This window comes from Cygnus atratus, chromosome 4 (assembly GCF_013377495.2).
Source record: "Cygnus atratus isolate AKBS03 ecotype Queensland, Australia chromosome 4, CAtr_DNAZoo_HiC_assembly, whole genome shotgun sequence".
Taxonomy (NCBI): domain Eukaryota; kingdom Metazoa; phylum Chordata; class Aves; order Anseriformes; family Anatidae; genus Cygnus; species Cygnus atratus.
In genome coordinates, this window is record NC_066365.1 from 28,055,980 (window position 1) to 28,073,964 (window position 17,985).

Sequence of the window (17,985 nt, forward strand, 5' to 3'; positions counted from 1 at the left end):
ATATGGATTCAGGAAGTCTTAGGTCTGTGCTAAAAACTGAACAATACTGGGTTTTCAACTTTCACTCACCTGCCACGGCTAAGTACTTTTGCTTTCTTTCAGAGGAAAGGGGAGAAAGGGAGAACACCATATTTCAGCAGGGATAGAGACAGAAGTAAAAGGTTACATGTTTTTTAGTAAAAGGTTCCACAGCACAACACCCAGAAGAGTAATCTGAAATACTCCTACACCTCAAGTATTATTTCAATCACTGTTTGAATATCATTAACATTTCTTTTTTTTTTTTGTTAGAAGCCTGATCTGATCTGCACTTCTATGGTTTTAACAACTTTACAGGATTACAGTGGACTGTATGTGAAGCAGCATCAAGATTCAGGTGGTCTCGAGCATGGAAAAAAACCTGCAAGCATCTCTAAAGAAGTTATAGAGTAAATGAAACGACATTTGAAATCTGAAAAGCATCAGACATTAAAATACAAGGTGCAAGATGTTTATAAGGCTTTAAGCCCTTTTTAAATGCTTCCACCGTTGTTTCCTGTGCAGCAGACATGTTTAGAGAGTAGATTCAACAATATTAGAAAACTGTTTCTACTACTAGTGCAACTCGAGTAGTAGATGTTAAGATACTGGTTTGTGAAAGCTATAGCTTAATTTGAAAATGCACTTGTCCCAGAAGTTGTGGCTACACTGAATAGGTCCAAGTATTCAAGTCCCTCAAAACACAAACCAGCAGAACTTACAAGATGCTCTGTTTCCATTTCTTATTGCTGTCTCTGTACAAGTTCTACCCGTAAACTATTTAGACGATAGAAGTAACGCTTCCTTTATAGAAGAGATCAACAAAGTAAAACACTATATCCTACGTGTTCTTCGCCAGTTTTGTATTCACATGAAAAGTATAATACACGTATCAAACCAAACCACATTTATTTCATCAGTCACAAGTGCAAATATAGCAACAAGTCAGTTCAGCAAATTACAACACAGAAAAGAATGTAATGTAAATGCTAAGTACACTGACAGAGTAACTTCAGAGAGCAGCAAAAACAGTTTGTTCAAATAAAAACTTCTATTCTTTTTATTTGTAATCTAAAAAAAAAAACAGTAAGTCTAGATCAGGAATGTCTGCTAACTCATGTCTTGATAGGTATTCTCATATATACAGTTCGCATTATCCAGTGTGCAAACGGCCTGTCCAAGCTTCTTATTAACAGATGTTTTGGTTTAAAGCAAATTGGACCCAATATTTAAATACAGTGATGATACCAGTTAACGTTCTATTTGATATTACAAATTTAAGTATCTATATTTTAAAAAATTAAGTTCAATTTTAGAGTATGTGTACAGTTCTACCTGGAACCAAAGTGGGAAACTTTAAAGATAAAACTGAATAATTTTTGCAAAAAAAACGGACAGACACGAGTCATCTCAGTTTTTTTGCATCTTCTTTAAATCTGTAGTTAAAATATATGCAGTACTTACATACAAAATAGAAAGCATTCCCATTAGGAAGATACTGCAATTTAATTAGCATTTTTTTCCCTACCACTTAGTAGCCAAGGAACATGATTTCTGCTTAATACCCGATCACTATTTTGCTTTAAAGAAAAGCAAAAGTTGACTACCAGTATTAGCATCAGAATTTTTACACTGGATTTTTAGTTAGCCTTCTTCGTCATGAGCTGCTGCTTCTTCTCTTTTTCTTTATAGGCAATGAATTGAGAGTCTGTGCCAAAGATTCTGTCCCACCACGTGAAGGTTGAAGCATAATTGCCGATAAAGTTCATGTGATGGAAATCATGAAAACGGGCCCCAGCATAGAAAGGCACCAAATGAAGAGGGTTCAGTGGAACATCATAGCCACTGTGGAGGGGAGAAAAAAAAAAAAAAAAAAAGGCAATTATAGTAAGGATTCTTCCCAGATATAAACCACATAATACAGACACTAACTTGTCCTTTGTAGGATATCAAAGAACTTTGCTTTAGGACTTCATAAAATAAATCACTTGAACACTAGCTCAACAGGAAAACAAAATCCCCTCCTATCTTAGGCAAATGCTTCTGTTAACTATCCCACAACAGCTTTGGCACTCAGTGACCTTTTTAGCTCAGCTTTCTAAGCAACACAAAAAATCTAAACCACGACACCTAGGATATCAGAGTGACTGACTTCCCACTGGCCTTAGTGGATTTAACTGGCTCAAGAGTGATGTTAGGAAAGCAGAACAAAAACCAAAATCTTAGTGACAGCAAGCTATAAACACCAATCTGCTCATCTGCTCATCAAACAGCAGCTCAAATCATCTACAGTTGTCATATTCCTGCTCTTAATCATTTTCTGCTTACTGCATGTTCTTCAAGTGTCTAAAACTCAAAATACAAAATTAAAATAATATTAAAACCAGAAGAGTTTGCTTTACAGGGATTTCAGGTCTTGCTTAGGAGCAATGGAAACACCTTACCACCACCTAGTGGGGAGAGCATGAGGCAATTTGTTATGAACACCCCATATGGACAACAAACCACCATTATAATTGTCAAAGACTGATACTCTGCACGAATTACTTTGGTATGTCACAACATACACTTCTCACTTTGCCCAACAGACTCCTAAATTGGCAATGATTTGTACAGTGAGCCAGTTATTAGCTCATGTTCCACAAAAACACTTGACACAGCTTACAATACGACACTATATGCTTCATAATGTATTTACAGGCACAAGGTCAAGTGTGATGCTAACATTTCAAAAGTGAACTCTTTCCCCTTGGACACAAAAAAGAAAAGGTCATTCATTTGCAGATTAACCCAACTAAGCCTTCTTGGATTTGCATTACCATTTTGGAGCCAAATTTGAAAGAAGTCAATTTTACTACACAGATGAGTAGTCTTGTCCTTCACATCTACCATAAAGAAATAAAAGGAGTTTTTTTTTACTTTTAAGATGGTCAGTTGTATAGCCTGAAGTTTCTCTTATCCAGCGACAAAGCACTAAAAAGCTCTTGGCTGGAGCATCATGTTCTGTAATTGATTTTTGACATTCTAATATGCCTAAGATCAACCGTACACCTAACATCTAGAGCCAGACAGCCTAATAAGACACCTAACTCCTGAAACCCTCCTCAGGATGATCTGACTAATGGTCTGTAGTACTCTTTTAATCAACAAGATTTGCAGACAATACTTACGTCAAAAATAGAAGACAGTATAACTGTTCAGACTGTTATTCTTTGTACGATGCATAAAGGCATTTCAGTACAAAACAAACAGTAAAGCTTAAAAGAGACACAGGGAAAAGTAAAACTATTAAAAAAGCAACGAGGATTTCACCTGTGTACATCAATGGTTTCCATCAAGCGGCATATTACCCATGCCCAGAGAAGAATCACATGGTTGCAGAAAACAACAATTCCAATGAAAAAGCCAGTTCCGAGGATAAGCGTTTCCAGAGGATGTGCATATTCTGCTTGCATTCCAAAAGGAGACTACAAAAAGATAACAGACAGGAAAACTGTCACCATTTTCAATGTTCTACACCCCCAAATCAGCATCACCATTCTGTGGTACTCTCCCCTTCCCCACAGGACTCCAGAAGGAAAAGCAGAATAATGCTGTGGGAAAAGGACGTGGTCTGATTGAGCACAGGCCTTAACCCAAGTGTTCAGCTCCCCCTTGGCAAACCAGGAGAGCAGTATTCCAAGTTCGTAATGACTTCGATTCCAACGGTAGCAATTCCAAGCACTTCACTATTAAAGTCAAAAGCTTTTGTTTAGGCTTATCACGACCCCAGGCCAAAGAGTTATTTCAGGAATATTGAAGTGTTTGGCAAGCTCCCATCAGCTTTGCTATACATCCAGTCTTGGAAGCAGAACAAAGCAGAAGGAAGCCAAAATACTCTCAGCATCTCAGCATCAGGATTCACTTGGAAGGTTATTTAAAATATAAATATTTAAAAAAAAAAAAAGATAATTTCTTTTAAATAAACTCTTATCATAGAAAATGTTATTATGAAATCTAAAAAACTTTTCTTGTATATACACCAGTCATTCCTATATTTGATTTACCAGGAAAGAAATTTCACTGAGTTTTCAACAGTGGAACTGTTATAGAAAGATAATTTAAAAAAAAAAAAAAAAGCGAAAGTTACACCTTCAACATTAGGCTATTGGAAGAAAAAAAATAAAGTCCACCAATTGGCTTAAGGATGGTTTAGAAGTAATCAGCTTTTATTGTCAGGGAAAGTTATTTAGTGAAACAGCCATTAGCCTACAGATCGCTTCTGTAGGAACTGTAGGATACACAAGAACACCAGCCAGAATCTGCTCCTGCTAGAAACCTGAGGGGCTGCCACGAGAAAGAGGAGAACAGTAGCTGCTGCAGCAGACGTACATACACGGATGCGTCTGCATGCGCAAATCCATACCAAATTTCTTTATTATGTGCAGCCTGTACAAAGCACCCCCGACACAGCAGCCTGCAGTTTACATCTAGCACGGTACAGCTTATGTGCTGCAACACAGCTCTAGGCAAACAGTAGCACTGAGCCCTGTGCTCCAGAAACAGTGCCACCGAACCAGACAGGTATTAACTAGGTATTACCTACACCGTGTAAGCTCAGCACAGTGCCACCTCCAGTCAAGCACGGCTCATTACCTTGTGCTCACTGTCAGCTTCAATGCCGATAAATGCAGAACCACCCAGACATCTCTGTACTGGGAGCACTGTGTTCCCAATGCAGTATCACACGATTACCTATACTGCTTCCAGAGCTACGATCCTCCCCCGAATCAAGTGCGCTGCCCAGGTGATGTGGGCACCCAGGCAGTGCAGGAGCAGCCTGTGTGGACAGCATTCTGAGGGTTGCTGCGCTCTGGATGATGCCCAAGGGGTGGAAAACTGACAAACAAAGCCAGAAACCTACCATTTCCTCTTCCCCTAACAAGCAGGCTTATAATAGGTTTTTAAAAGCTTGCTTTCCCCCAGCTCAACAGATAGGACTAAACTTCAGCAAGAACTGAGGGCACCCTATCGTTCTCATAAATGAAATAAAATTACAGGAGGTGATTTCAGAAACAAAATGGATGACTGTTTTGACAAATGGCTCAGGAAAAGACATCAATCTCCCTGTCAGAAGGATGTAAAACTCTTAAGTCTGCAACATAAACTCTTTAAACAAACTGTATGAGTCTGCATATACTAAAAACAATTAAAAAAAATCAAGGAATACATACTACAAACTCATGATGAACCTTATGGATGTACTTGTATATTCTCTTGTGATGCAGCAATCTATGCAGGAAGTAGTGCCAGGCATCCTCAATCACTGCACATCCGAAACACTGGGCAAGCAGAACGTACCTTTAAAAAAATAGAAAGAGGTATTAGCTGCAGAATACACTAGCAGATGCAGTCTTGAAACATGAAATAGTTTACACACTAATAGGGCTAAGAAATGTTTATGTATGTTTCTGACTGACTAACAGTGCATTGATGCTACCTTTTTACATAAAAATACACGTTAGTCCTCGTACCTATCAGCTCATCTGTTGGCATGCTGGAGCTAACACGCAGCATAGCAAGCTGCCATTTCAATATTACACATACGGTCAGTAACAAAAATCCACAGTGTGTGTAAGACCTAGATATAGAAACCATATCAGCTATCTAAACCAGATAGAAGATAACTCTAAGAAAGATGATCTTCTATTATAAAGAACTACTACTGGGGGGAAGGAGGGTATAACTTTTTTTTCTTTTCTTAAGTATCTCAACAGTTTAGGGCAAAAAAGGGGAATGTGGAACAGGTTCCTCTCCCTGGAAGGATACACTGCTGCTATGAAATAAAACAAGGTGGGGGGAAAGAAACACTTAGGAGGAACCACTGAGAATCAAAAAAAAAGTTAGATTATGAAAAAGTCGAACATTTACACCAAACCATTATAAACCTTCCTTTGCTTCCATAAACTCCCTCCTAATTTCCTTTCTTCTCCAAACACCAGAACAATTTGGGGCCACTTAAAAAAAAATCTACTAAGCTGTACAGCAGATAAGCCTGTGGAGTGATTAGCAAACACAGTCTGTTAGCCAAAAAAGTTATGTTAGCATCATCATCAACTTCATCACACAGTATTTGTTAAATATATAACTGTACTCCCCATTCAGCATGAACATAAGTGAAACATCTACCTACCATCTAGGCATTTGCTCCCATTCATATGGAATGTTAAAATACTCTGTGAAGTAATAGGTGCCACAAATTAGAGGAAGTTGAATGAAAAAGTGATTGAAGAGAAGCGTTTTGAAACACTTCCACTGTTTTTCCCACGTTTCTGGTTTATCCTAAGAAGAGAAAACAATCAGTTGTGTTAGGCACTTCTATTGCGCATAACTGACGTGCTGCAAAAATTATTTCAGAGGCAGTTTCATTTCACCTTAACAGGTGAGTAGCAGGTCCTTCATGACACACATTAACGCAGGTAATACAAATTACATGGGACTACATTCAGTTTCATTGAAGGCTCTCGTTTTTCTAAGCTAGCTTCTTGTAAAAAGTTTCTATTACCAGAAGCTGTCTTCGCCAGTCACCTCAAATTGTTTTTGTTAACCCACTATTTGTAATTAGGAAGAACATTTCAGATTCAACAATTTAACACAAATATACGTTAACTTTTCTTCTTCACGCCACACGAAGTATTTCCATAGCTTAAAGAATACAAAGATGAGTTGAAGATAAAAGCTTGTGAAGAAATACCCTGTCTTGAAAAAATAGTTTTTGCAGGGAGACATTTTACCAAGTATCACAGTAATTTCAGGAACGGGTACTATTTCCTTTCCAATTAATATTACAAAGAAGCTGGGGAAGACAATCACCTTTAGATGCCAGGTGCGCCTTTGCTTCTCATTAATAAGCAAAACCCAATTAAGAGCGTGCAGTCTGTTCTAGACTTTCTCCATCATTAAAATACTTCAAAATCATGAACATGTGCACTGACATATTTCAAAAGGAACACTTGCTAGCAAATAAGCACAACATACAATTCCTTCAAAATACTAAGGCTCATCTCTACCAACAGATATTGCAATCCCACTGTACCTTCCCCTGTTGAATTTACTTGGAGAAAATTTAACTTGGTAACCACACAGACTGACATACCTTGTTCTCTCTATACCACCACAATGGACCGATCACCCTCCCTAAAAAAAACTCCTTTGCTTCTCCAAATCTCCTTATGTTCATCTCCTCACAAACGGTGTAATTTTTCTCTCTCATTTCCAGGTTGCCCATAGTGATAGAGACAAATGCATTCATATAAACTGGAAGCTAACTGCAGCCCTATGTCCTACTTTACACGTTCCATGACAAATCAGGCAACATCAACATCACAACCCTATCTCACCTGTTGAATTTTATACTTTTGCATGTACGGTATAAACTGAAAGACAAATCCGGGTACGCATAGCAAGAAGTACGAAGCTTCATGAACTATAAGCGACCCCCAGGTCGCAATCTGGAACTTGGTGTAGTTGTCCAGCATGTAGTTCCAAGCATTTTTAAACGGCTGCTGCAGGGGGTTGTCAGGCAGGAAAGAGTCTATGTATTCCACCGCCAGATAGGCAGAGTTCAAGATGTTAACGCTGTCGTTCGTTGCCATTGCTCAGGCACAGACCATCACAGTCACCCTTCCTCCACAGCTCTCGGCGAGCAACCTGAAAATTTTGAGGAGAATGGAACAGATAGCAGTTAACCTTCGGAAAAATCGTTACCTCGGTTGTTGATCACCTTGAGGGTAAAAGCGGGGAGGGGAGGGGAAAGGCCGATGTTATTTCTAGAGAACGGTGTAAGTGAAGCAAGGTTGAGGTCGGTTTGGGAGGCGACTGTCCCTCAGACTTTGAGATTTGAGCAATGGATGAAGACACATTTTCGTTGTTGTCACCCATAATAAGACACAATTAATTAAATACTGTACTACAGCAGCAACGAGAGGTCCAGACGAGGCTCACAAATGACGTTATCCCGGGCAACCCCGGCATGGCGGCCGGCCCCAGGCTGCAGGCACGGGGCTCCCTGCCACCCACCCACCCCAGCGGGGTCCCCACATGCGGTGCCCGGCCCCCGGCCCCCTCCGCCGCCCACCCGAGGCCCCGGCTCAGACCCAGCCGCGGCCCCGCGCCGCGCTCCCCCGCAGCGGCCCCGCTCACCCGCAGCGGGACTCGAACGCGGGTCCCTCGCTCCCGCAGCCCCCTGGCCCCTCACCTCGGCGCCGCCGGCAGCAATAACAAGCGCCGCGCCCGCCGGCTCCTCAAGCGCGCCCGCCCATTGGCCGCGGGGTAACCCCCGGCGCGGCGCCCATTGGCTGGCCGGCGGCAGCGGCGGAGAGTCAGGCGTCAGGAGGGACGGGAGGCGGCCGCCGCGCGCGGGCAGCGATTGGCCGAAGGCGTGGAGTGAGGATAGTGAGACCGCGGCGCGCGGCCAATGAGACGGGCGGGACGGCGGGTGACGTCAACGACGTGATGGGGAGGGGACGGGGCCCGCTGCTGCGCAGAGGCGGGAGGGGCGGGGCGGGAGAAGCCACGCCCCTTTGTGTCAGGCCCCGCCCCCTCTGTAATGGCGCGTGGGGAGGCAGCGCCAGGGGAGGGCGAGGGGAGGCCGCCGGGCCCCTGCTGCCGCTGCGGGGAGGTCGCGGGGCACGGGCGGGGCTCGGAGCCTCCCCCACGCCCCGCAGAGCAATGGAGGGGTGGTGGCTACACCGCAAACCCCCGGGCGTAGGCGAGCAGCCGCTGAGCTCGTGGCCTCAACCATGGCTCAGCCATCAGGCTGCTGGCACTGCGCACGTAGTTCCTCCACAGGAACTTACACAGTCCCAAAAGTGGCACAAACACAGCTTTCAGCATCAAACAGCACCACACGTCCCAGCCCAAAGCCTTACCACTAATTCCCCTGAGGTGGTCTCTCCCCTGACCTCTCTTCGGTGATAGCAGAGTGGTTTTGAGGCTCGTGTCAACAAAGAAAGCTTTAAGCAAAGTGTTGGCATTAGGAAACAAAATACAAATTTTTATTTGAAGAAAATATCTCGGATATGACAATAACTTTGGTCATGTTAAAAGGAGGCCATCCAGGAACAAATCAAAGTCAGCTGCTCTAAAGAGCGTGGCCACATAACAGTATATGCACATATTAGGTAACAGAAGCTAAGGTTACACGCATAAATAGACCTTAGTACCATGCAAGTTTCAACTTAATTTCATACATTCATTATAAATTTTCAGTTATTTTCATGCCAAATTGCCTTTTGCATAAAAAGTTAAGAAAGAAGTTACATTTAAATGTGACCAAAATTGAACAGAAAAAAAATCGTAAGTACAGACGACATTTTTATTAAAAAGATCTTGAAATTACACCTGTTCAAGAATCGATATGCCATCTCTGATCTCCTTCAGTGGGAATTAGTAGTGTTAAGCATTGTTAAATATCAAAAAATACAACTCTGTTTTACAACATAGTACCGGCATATTCAAAGTACTCTGCCAAATTTTAAATAATAAAATCAGGTTTTGAAGAACTTCAATAGAAAGCAACTTATGCTCACACATACATAATGCACGTATTATAATTATGTAACAAAAGTTTTATAAAAGGAAACAAGTTTACCCCATGCCAGCTTGAATTACTGAGGTGGGATTCGATACCTACTATGAAGACTGACGGTTCATTTCTTTAAATACATTTATTAGTCTCTGGAAAAAATAAGACAAAAATTTACTTTCACCAGAATACACACCATTCTTCACTGACGATCTGTTTCTCAGTCATGACTGACACAAGTCAGTCCTTATGAAAGTGGCTTTTGTGTTTGAAGACCTTGCAATAAAAAAAAAAAAAAGAAATGGTCCACTAGACTTCGAAAAATTCAATCAGCTCCTGTTCAACCGCAGAATAATCCTACGCATTGCTTCTACCTAGAGTAATCTTCATCATCCGTCATCTGTAATTGTAGACAGTCACGTCTTCCACTGTGACTCAAGGTGCAGCTACAAGTAGAGAAGTGCTTAGATACTCAGTCACTTCAAATACACTTGTTGAAGACTGCTTCTAGTGCATAATCAAGTTGAAAATCCCTTTACTGATCATAATGGTTTGTCAATAACTGTAACACCTAGAGTGAGGAAAAAAAAGGCATAAATCTTTAGGTAGTATTTTCAAAAAAAAAAATTTAAGAATATCAAAGTCAATAATATACTGCAACTAGCATAGGATTGCAAAACAGCACATCAGCATCAAGTTTTCATATTTTCCATAATTTATCTGACAGAAAGTTGTCTGAATCAATGCAGTGTTTTTGAAAGTTTCTATGATTTGAAAAAAAAATCAGCCATTGCTCAACTCTACTTACCCTTACAGTTAATATATCTTTTACATAAACTTAACTCATTTGAGAGACTGCAGTTATTAAAGGAAAAGATGCCTGAAACAACTCTCATTTTCTAAATAGCAAATCCCCACAAAGAACTTCAGAATTGGACCCCCGCAGATTGAGACACAATTGCAAAGCTCTTGTTTTAAAAAAAAAAAAAAAAAAAAAAAAAAACTGGTCACACTACAATCTTCTTTCTGACTCATCACTTACATGCTAAATCCCTCTTGAATACAGCTTAATACCTTTTTCATTTTAGTGAATAGTTGTTTGAATTCATCATTCAAAGAACCAGCAGATTCTTCATACCCATTCTAGTATCTTAGGTTTTATTTTAGACAGTACTTGGTTTGAATATTTTGCCAAATATCGCAGCTACTCTTCAACATATTGTAAAAAGCCCGTTTAAAAAAAAATACATTACCTGCATAGCTTCTTCCTGTACTCATACAAGATGACACAACTGTCCATTTATCAGTTGTTGGATTATAATATTCCACTGTTGATAAATTACAGGAACCATCATCTCCTCCAACTACATACAAGAGACCATTTACAGCACAAACACCTAAAGAAGACAGGAAACCAATTGGGAAAATTAATATTTGGATTGTTCCCCTCATTAAATCATGATTTCTATGCTGTGACATCATCAAAGCAGCAGAAATCCATTTAAAGGAAAAGGAACATGCCATTTGCACCAAATGATACCACTGGTATTTTGAAGTAATTGCTGCGTATACCTGCATTCCTTCTGCACATGTTCATATCCGCAACCTGCTTCCATGTACTGGTGACAGGATCAAACACTTCCACGCTTTTTCTTACCAAAGGACCATCATGACCACCTACCGCATACAATAAATTGTTTAACACACCAACACCTGTGAATATATGAAAATACTCAAAATTAACTGGAGTATGGTTTGACTGATACAAAGAAACAACAAATACATCCACTAACATAAAACCTTCACCCAATGTTGGGAACTATTTCACAAGACATTTGAGTGAGGATACATTAAAGCAACTAAAGCAAGACACTGATAAAAATGTCCTGCATGCCCAATACAGTTGCAGCATACAATGACCAGAGCTGTTCTGCAACACAACATTAAGAAAACTTTGGACAAAAATAAATAAATTTGCAGGAAAACGAGGACTGTTGAAATTTAGGACTAATTAGAAATGACAGTAAATGACAAAGTATGCTCGGGCAGCATATGGCAATTTGACAATATGATAAAGCATAAGTGAATTTTTAGAAAATAAGAGCTATGCACTATGGAGGATAAAAACTGAATGCACAGACATTAAACAATAGGATTGTTTCCACTGAAGTGCTGGAATACCTTATAAACATATATGAAACATATGTGAACAATTATAGTGAGTACCTTCCTCCTCCAGATCTGGAAGACACCAAACTTCCTTGAACCAAGCTTCAATGATCAAAATACTCAAAAGTATATTTTATGTCTCCTTTACTTTACAATAAAAGGATTGGGGGTTTTTTGTTTAACCAATATACAAGCTTGGGATGAAGGAACAAATAAGGCTAGTCAAGATCTACTTGCCAGTTAGGCAGCACGTATGGACAAGATGGCAACGGGAAACAAAAAGGAAGGCCTGTTTATTTATTCCTCGCTTTATAATGCACTATTATAACCCAAGCATAACAGGCTGCAGAAGTGGAATATTTTGGCATTAAAACTGTGAGTGATGGACAACAAAGACAATTAAACATCACTACTATGAAAGTACGTTGGGAAATACTTGTCCATATTTAAGATTATGAAACTCAAAGCATGAGATACAGATTTGTGAATTATTTAATTAGTTCTTAAAGGGCTCTGTGGAAAGGGCACTGCTTAAAATCTCTATTGAAAAGTAAGGGAAACAGCAAATATGAATACAAAACATCAGTTTTGTACTTTCAGAGTACAAAGTTTTCAGACTTTCAGAGTAAAAAAAATGCTGGGTTAAAAAAAAAAAAAGCTCCCAGACCTTAAAAGCCAGCTGAAACATCTCTGAAAATGTATCACTTAGATTGTGTTTATGGGCCACTCCTATATGGGAAGAGAAATGACTCCTGATGAAATAATTAAATTATCTTACTAAAAGGACAGATTTCAATAACTAAAAGAAAAGGGGAAGTAAACATGGAAGAGTTAATTGGTACTACAAATCTGAAAAATAGCTTCTTAGTATGACACTGATTTATAAATCATGCTATCTAAAGCTTCATCAGTGACATTGAGTAGTGATATTTCCCTGTATCCATCCCAGTTAATTTAACTCCTCTGTGATTGCTATTATTTCTAGCTATCATGTCACAGAACAGTTTGACAGCTTTTCTTTCTCCCACTCTGATCTCACTTTATTCGACAGGATAATACAACATTCATCTTTTGTAGCATTAAACATTACAGAGATAGAAAGAGAGCTACGATTTTTAGTTTAAATGTGTGATGTGATATAAATCAAGTAGATAAGTAAAAGAATGTGCTTCATTGTTATTTTTCTTCCCCACCTGTTTTTTGTGGTTTTGTATGTGTTTTTTTTCCCCTGTATAATTACTGACCTTCCTATTTAGTGCATATAGTTTTCCTTCTGCTACATTGCCATTTTTTATTTGGCAGATCCTTATTTTTAGTAACATTCTTCATTTCTTGGTTTCTTCATTCTCCCTTAATCCGACACTCAGGTTCCAAGCCCTACCTTATTTCTTACTCCTTCCATCTGTATCTTCTTGTTGCTGTCTGAGTTCTCCTCTGTTCCTTTTCTTTCCTGCCCATTTTTTAGGGCCCTGCCTTATCTGTCTCATCCCTCCCAAATGGCCTATATCTGGATCTGAGGTTCCTCATCCCAACACGTTGCTAGAAACAGATCTGTCCCCGTACTGATCAACTGAGATGCAATTGGTACTAAAGAAGAGTAACTGAGGGTTAACCTCTGAAGTTGCTTTTGAAAGAAGATGGAGCAGTAGGAACAGAATAGATGGGTCTAAATTCCTGGAGATGACCAGAGATACATAGTTTTAACGCAGGAAACAAAATTATCTTTAGTTGGTACCTACTAGTCCAACACCAGGACTGCTGCCAGGTGAAACAGTCCTAGTGTTTTGAGGTATCTGGCGGCTACAGCCAAGCTCAGTCAACAGTCATGATTTTCACATTACCACCCCCTCCTCCCCCAAGTACAAATAAAATGTTCCATGTATTTAACAGAGTGGCACTCTGAATATTGATTCTTTTCCTCAATTATATGAACCTGAAATAACTGACTAGATTTACCTTTTTCCTCTCCATTTCTTTTTTAAACAGCAGCAGAGCTGAGTAAACAGCCACGGTCCTGAACTGTAGGGCAAGTGAATAGGGAAGAGCGGCAGAAAGATCCCTGTAGTTATTTTATCTAAGGCACTACATTTTAGGCTTGTAGAATTAACTCAACATCAAAAAAAAAAAAGTCAAATATCTAGTATAGGACCTTTTTTTCATTTTTTAAGAGAGAGAAAACAGGATTGCTGGCAGATTGCAAAATGAACCTTTGTCAGAACCAAACAACACTATTTGTCTTTACGATGATTCAAGTAATTTGCCCATTTTATGTAAACATTTTCCTCAAAACTTGCCAATATTAGACAACTGCCTTACTGCAGCTCTGGCTGTTTTTTAATCCAGCATTTATTAACAAGATACACAAACTGAACTAGAAGTTTCACAAGACAACCCTGTTTTATCAAGATGCACCATATCGTGCTTCCTTTATTAATGGGATGTTTTTCATTTAAAAACAATCAAAATGTTAATTTTTAGCAATAAGAGACCTATCAGCTTGCTGATTTTGTAAGGATGTTAACTGAAATATCACCAACTAAGTATTTTAATTTTAGTTACTGTCACGTAAAACCTACTGAAATAATTTGGACTGACTTTAAACATTATTGTGCATATTAAAAACTACTCAGAGTTGATAAATAAAGAATAATGAGAGGCATTATAATAATGTAAAGCTGGGATAGGTATCAGTCATGTACAGAGTGTCCTGGAAGTCCCTCCAGTTTTATTTGTAGCAACATCTCTTCCAATTTTGAAGCACGTTAACAATCCGGTGATATTTGACAGGTGTTGCTAAAAAGCACCACTGAGTACTTGGCAAAAAAGTAATCTAAACAACTGAAAAAAAATAAATGTAGAAAAATAATATCATGTAATCATGTAACATGACTTGAAAAAGTTCGTGTGAATGCATCTAGAGAAATAAATTCAGCAAGTTGAAAAAACCTGAAGTACCAAAAGACAAATAGAGGACAGCGAACAGTAAATAAGACTTGCATCCATAATAGATAATGAAAACGCTAACGTCGATTTGGAGCTCTGGAAATAACATTTCATTAAACAAGAGCAGAATACCACAGGCACTTTTGATGTCTCTGAAGAGAAATATGCATACTCAGAATCCCAAGAGGAAAAAAAATATATAAAAATACAGAAGGGATTTTTAAGATTATAAAAGAAGTAAATGGATATACCTTGGCTAAACGATAAGGAAGGATAACATGTAGTAGCCTATACATATCCAAAGGATGTAAACATCAGGTGATGAGAAGAATTACTGAAGATGAAACAAAGGGTACATAAGTGGAAGTAATAAGATGAAACCAGTAATACAAACTTAAGAATGAACAAGGACAAAATTTCCTGCAGTGAATCAGAATGCAAAACAAGTCGTTCAAGGAGCTGGAAATCTAGTCACAATTCACATGTAAAGTCCACCTGAAAACACTACTAGAAAAATCAGACCTATACTTGCAAAGAGACATCTTTGAAGACATAACATTTTCTCATCCTGAACATCTAGATTTTGATAATTCAGTATTTAGCAGATACTACATTGTTACAATCCATGCATATTCATTTATATGTTTACAACATCAGAAGGTATGGGAAGAAAAGGAATATTGAAAGTATGGGAAAGCAAGGAAAGATATCTACTATCAGCAAACTGAATCTTACTCTGTAGGAAGTTTTGTATTTATAACCTACAATATGTCAGCCATTTAAGGCTAGCACATTCCATTAAGCCTCAGACTTTAGCTTACCTTTTACATTTTCAGATAAATTTTAAAACCACAAATCTGTTTCACTTTTACTATGATCACTGAGTCTTGTTCACCCACCTGCTCCACTCCGTCTAGTGCTCATTTCTGCAACATAGCTCCACTCATTTGTATTGGCATCATAGCATTCGACTGAACTAAGGCACTGACGCGATGCCCCATCGTAGCCCCCAACAGCATACAGTTTACCTAGAAGGGTAACCAACAGAAATCTGCAAATTTCTGATGCACACAGACTGTACTGTCACACATGCAGAGGGGAAATCATTGTTTTCTGAATTTGCTACTACTCAGTACCTGTCATCAATCAGTTATAGTGAGATTGTATTTTTGTCAGTTGTTTAGGATAGTGCTCTATGGTTCTTGTCATTTTTAGAAGGCAAGAGGCAGACTGTACCTTGCAAAAGCAACGTGAGTCAAAAGATTTTGAATTGCCTAGCTGAAATACAAAGGTACTTCATTCTGTTTATAATTTAGGAATTGTCCAAAGGCAAACTAATTCAAGTACGTCCAACATTGGAAGTTCACCGATAGGCTTCCTAGAAACATCAAAAAATTTCCTATGAAAATTACCTGTACAGTTTGCATTTTCAGATGAGAAAGAGCAGTGGTTCCTATGCAGTTAAAAAAAAAAAAAAAAAACATGCCTAAAAACATTTCAGGAGCTATTAGCCAGCCCACGTCTGCATTGTGCAAGCAATATCCAAGCTATTCACCACCAAGTTGCCCTTGAAAGTCAGCAGTTTTCCTGGCACTGTCCTTGACATTGTTCTAGCATGTAACCAGCAAAGTCAGCCACAGATAACATAACTGACAACAGTGCAGTGCTACATCACTATCAGGCTCTCTAGCTTTGCTGACATGCATGCATGGTTAGCACACTTTTTGTCAGTTAGCCTCTGACACACCTGATGCACAGTTCAAGCTCTGGAAAAAGTTAAAGCACCTATGCTAAAAGCTTGACAAAACAAAGTAGAATGATTATGTATTTCTCCTACCATTTGAATGTCAAGGTTGAGTAGAAACCTAAATCTGAAGTACATTTTCTAAAACGGGGAAAGATAATAAGGTAAAGGATTGCATTTCTCTTCCTCCTTTTTAATATAATTTGTCAACTTACCTCCAACAACACCTACTCCAACACTACTTCTTCTTGTGTTCATTGGAGCTACATGAAACCACTCATTAGTCTTTAAGTTGTAAACTTCGACTGATGATAAACCTGTGAAAACAATATAACATTATTTGCTCCACAAATCTAGATGCAATGTACTGTCCACCTTCCAGAAAATTCATCATATCTGTAAATTCAAATTATTTTGATTTAAGAACTGTTAAAAACTATGCAAAAGGCATAACAGGTATCCTTTAGATAGTCAAATACAGTCATCATATTCCTGGTGTCTGAAAATGGGCAAGTTAGTAAAAGCTTTTGGGGTACTCTGAAAAAATTCTTTTTTTTTTTTTTTTTTAGATTTTTAACTAAGTCACAATGCTCTCTCATACATGCACATGCTCGTCAATAATAGTTATTAAGGAAAAGGGTCATCTCTGCACAAAAGGTTTTATGCATCTGTGAAGAGAATGGACTGTGTATGTACATCTTCCCACAGTTCAAAGAACACTGTTCATAATCCTATTTACACTACATGAAAATGCAGAATTATACTTCATATGCAAACAGGACAAAAAAGACCAGAAAATTTTTCTGCTCACATGTTCCTTGAGGTAGGAACTTGGACTACTGAAAGGGAACTTGTCAAAGATTCACCAGTCATGATGCCTAAAGTCTTAGATTGGAGAGAACAGCCCACTGTTCAGTACTGGGTGGAAGGATATGAGAACTAAAGCATGTTCTGCACCACAAGGTGCTAGGCTACCCTCATGCTTGGTTTTCTCACTGCTAAGAGTCATTCAAATTTGATACAATTATGTCAAGAGCAATGAAAAGTAATAGGCAGTGTATAAAGGCCAAAATACCTGTACTCCCATCAAATCCTCCCACAGCATAAAGAAGTCCATTTAATACGGCTGCTCCCAGGGTGCTTCTCCTGTCTTGCATATTAGCAACACTTGTCCACTGGTCCTTCACCGGATCATAGGAATCTACTGTGCGAACTCTCAAAGAACCATTGAAACCACCGACAGCATAAACCATGCCTCCCATGTACACCATTCCTAGAGAAGGAAAATGGTGAGGAAAGTTGAGCATCTTTTTTTCTCTTTGTCAATTATTTTATTCCGTACTATCTTAAACGTGCAGATACTTGACACAGTTTACAGTACTCACTACCCAGGCTTTTGACAGTGTCATAAAGCCACACTCCCTTCAGATTAAGTACTAGAAGTTCTGATGTGTTTTTTTTGTTACAAATGTCTCATACTCCTGAAAATCATGCTTGCAGAATTTCCTCTTGATTAGGTATCTCAGCTATTTTAAGATTTTCACAT

General features: G+C 38.9%; 2 protein-coding genes across 4 annotated transcripts in view; both read right to left on the minus strand.

The window, feature by feature from the left end:
* Positions 1 to 910: 910 nt before the first annotated feature.
* Positions 911 to 8,391, minus strand: MSMO1 (methylsterol monooxygenase 1). 2 transcript variants are annotated; one of them, XM_035549886.2, is made up of 6 exons: positions 8,255 to 8,391; positions 7,398 to 7,707; positions 6,191 to 6,339; positions 5,232 to 5,358; positions 3,331 to 3,485; positions 911 to 1,863 (listed from the first exon to the last, which is right to left on the minus strand). In XM_035549886.2, the coding sequence occupies exons 2-6, from the start codon at positions 7,650 to 7,652 to the stop codon at positions 1,659 to 1,661; spliced, it is 891 nt and encodes a 296-aa protein (XP_035405779.1). In that variant the 5' UTR covers positions 7,653 to 7,707; positions 8,255 to 8,391; the 3' UTR covers positions 911 to 1,658. The 2 variants fall into 2 exon arrangements, with proteins under 2 accessions (XP_035405779.1, XP_035405771.1); XM_035549878.2 differs by having other exon boundaries at positions 8,200 to 8,345.
* A 634-nt stretch (positions 8,392 to 9,025) lies between these two features.
* The window catches only part of KLHL2 (kelch like family member 2), a 58,374-nt gene continuing 49,414 nt past the window's right edge, over positions 9,026 to 17,985 (minus strand). For both annotated transcript variants that reach the window (XM_035553402.2, XM_035553383.2), the window contains 6 exons: positions 17,515 to 17,712; positions 16,655 to 16,756; positions 15,595 to 15,723; positions 11,156 to 11,296; positions 10,837 to 10,980; positions 9,026 to 10,154 (listed from right to left, as the gene is read on the minus strand). In XM_035553402.2, the coding sequence (XP_035409295.1) occupies positions 10,126 to 10,154; positions 10,837 to 10,980; positions 11,156 to 11,296; positions 15,595 to 15,723; positions 16,655 to 16,756; positions 17,515 to 17,712 (743 nt within the window). In that variant the 3' untranslated portion in view covers positions 9,026 to 10,125. The remainder of the gene's footprint in view (positions 10,155 to 10,836; positions 10,981 to 11,155; positions 11,297 to 15,594; positions 15,724 to 16,654; positions 16,757 to 17,514; positions 17,713 to 17,985) is intronic.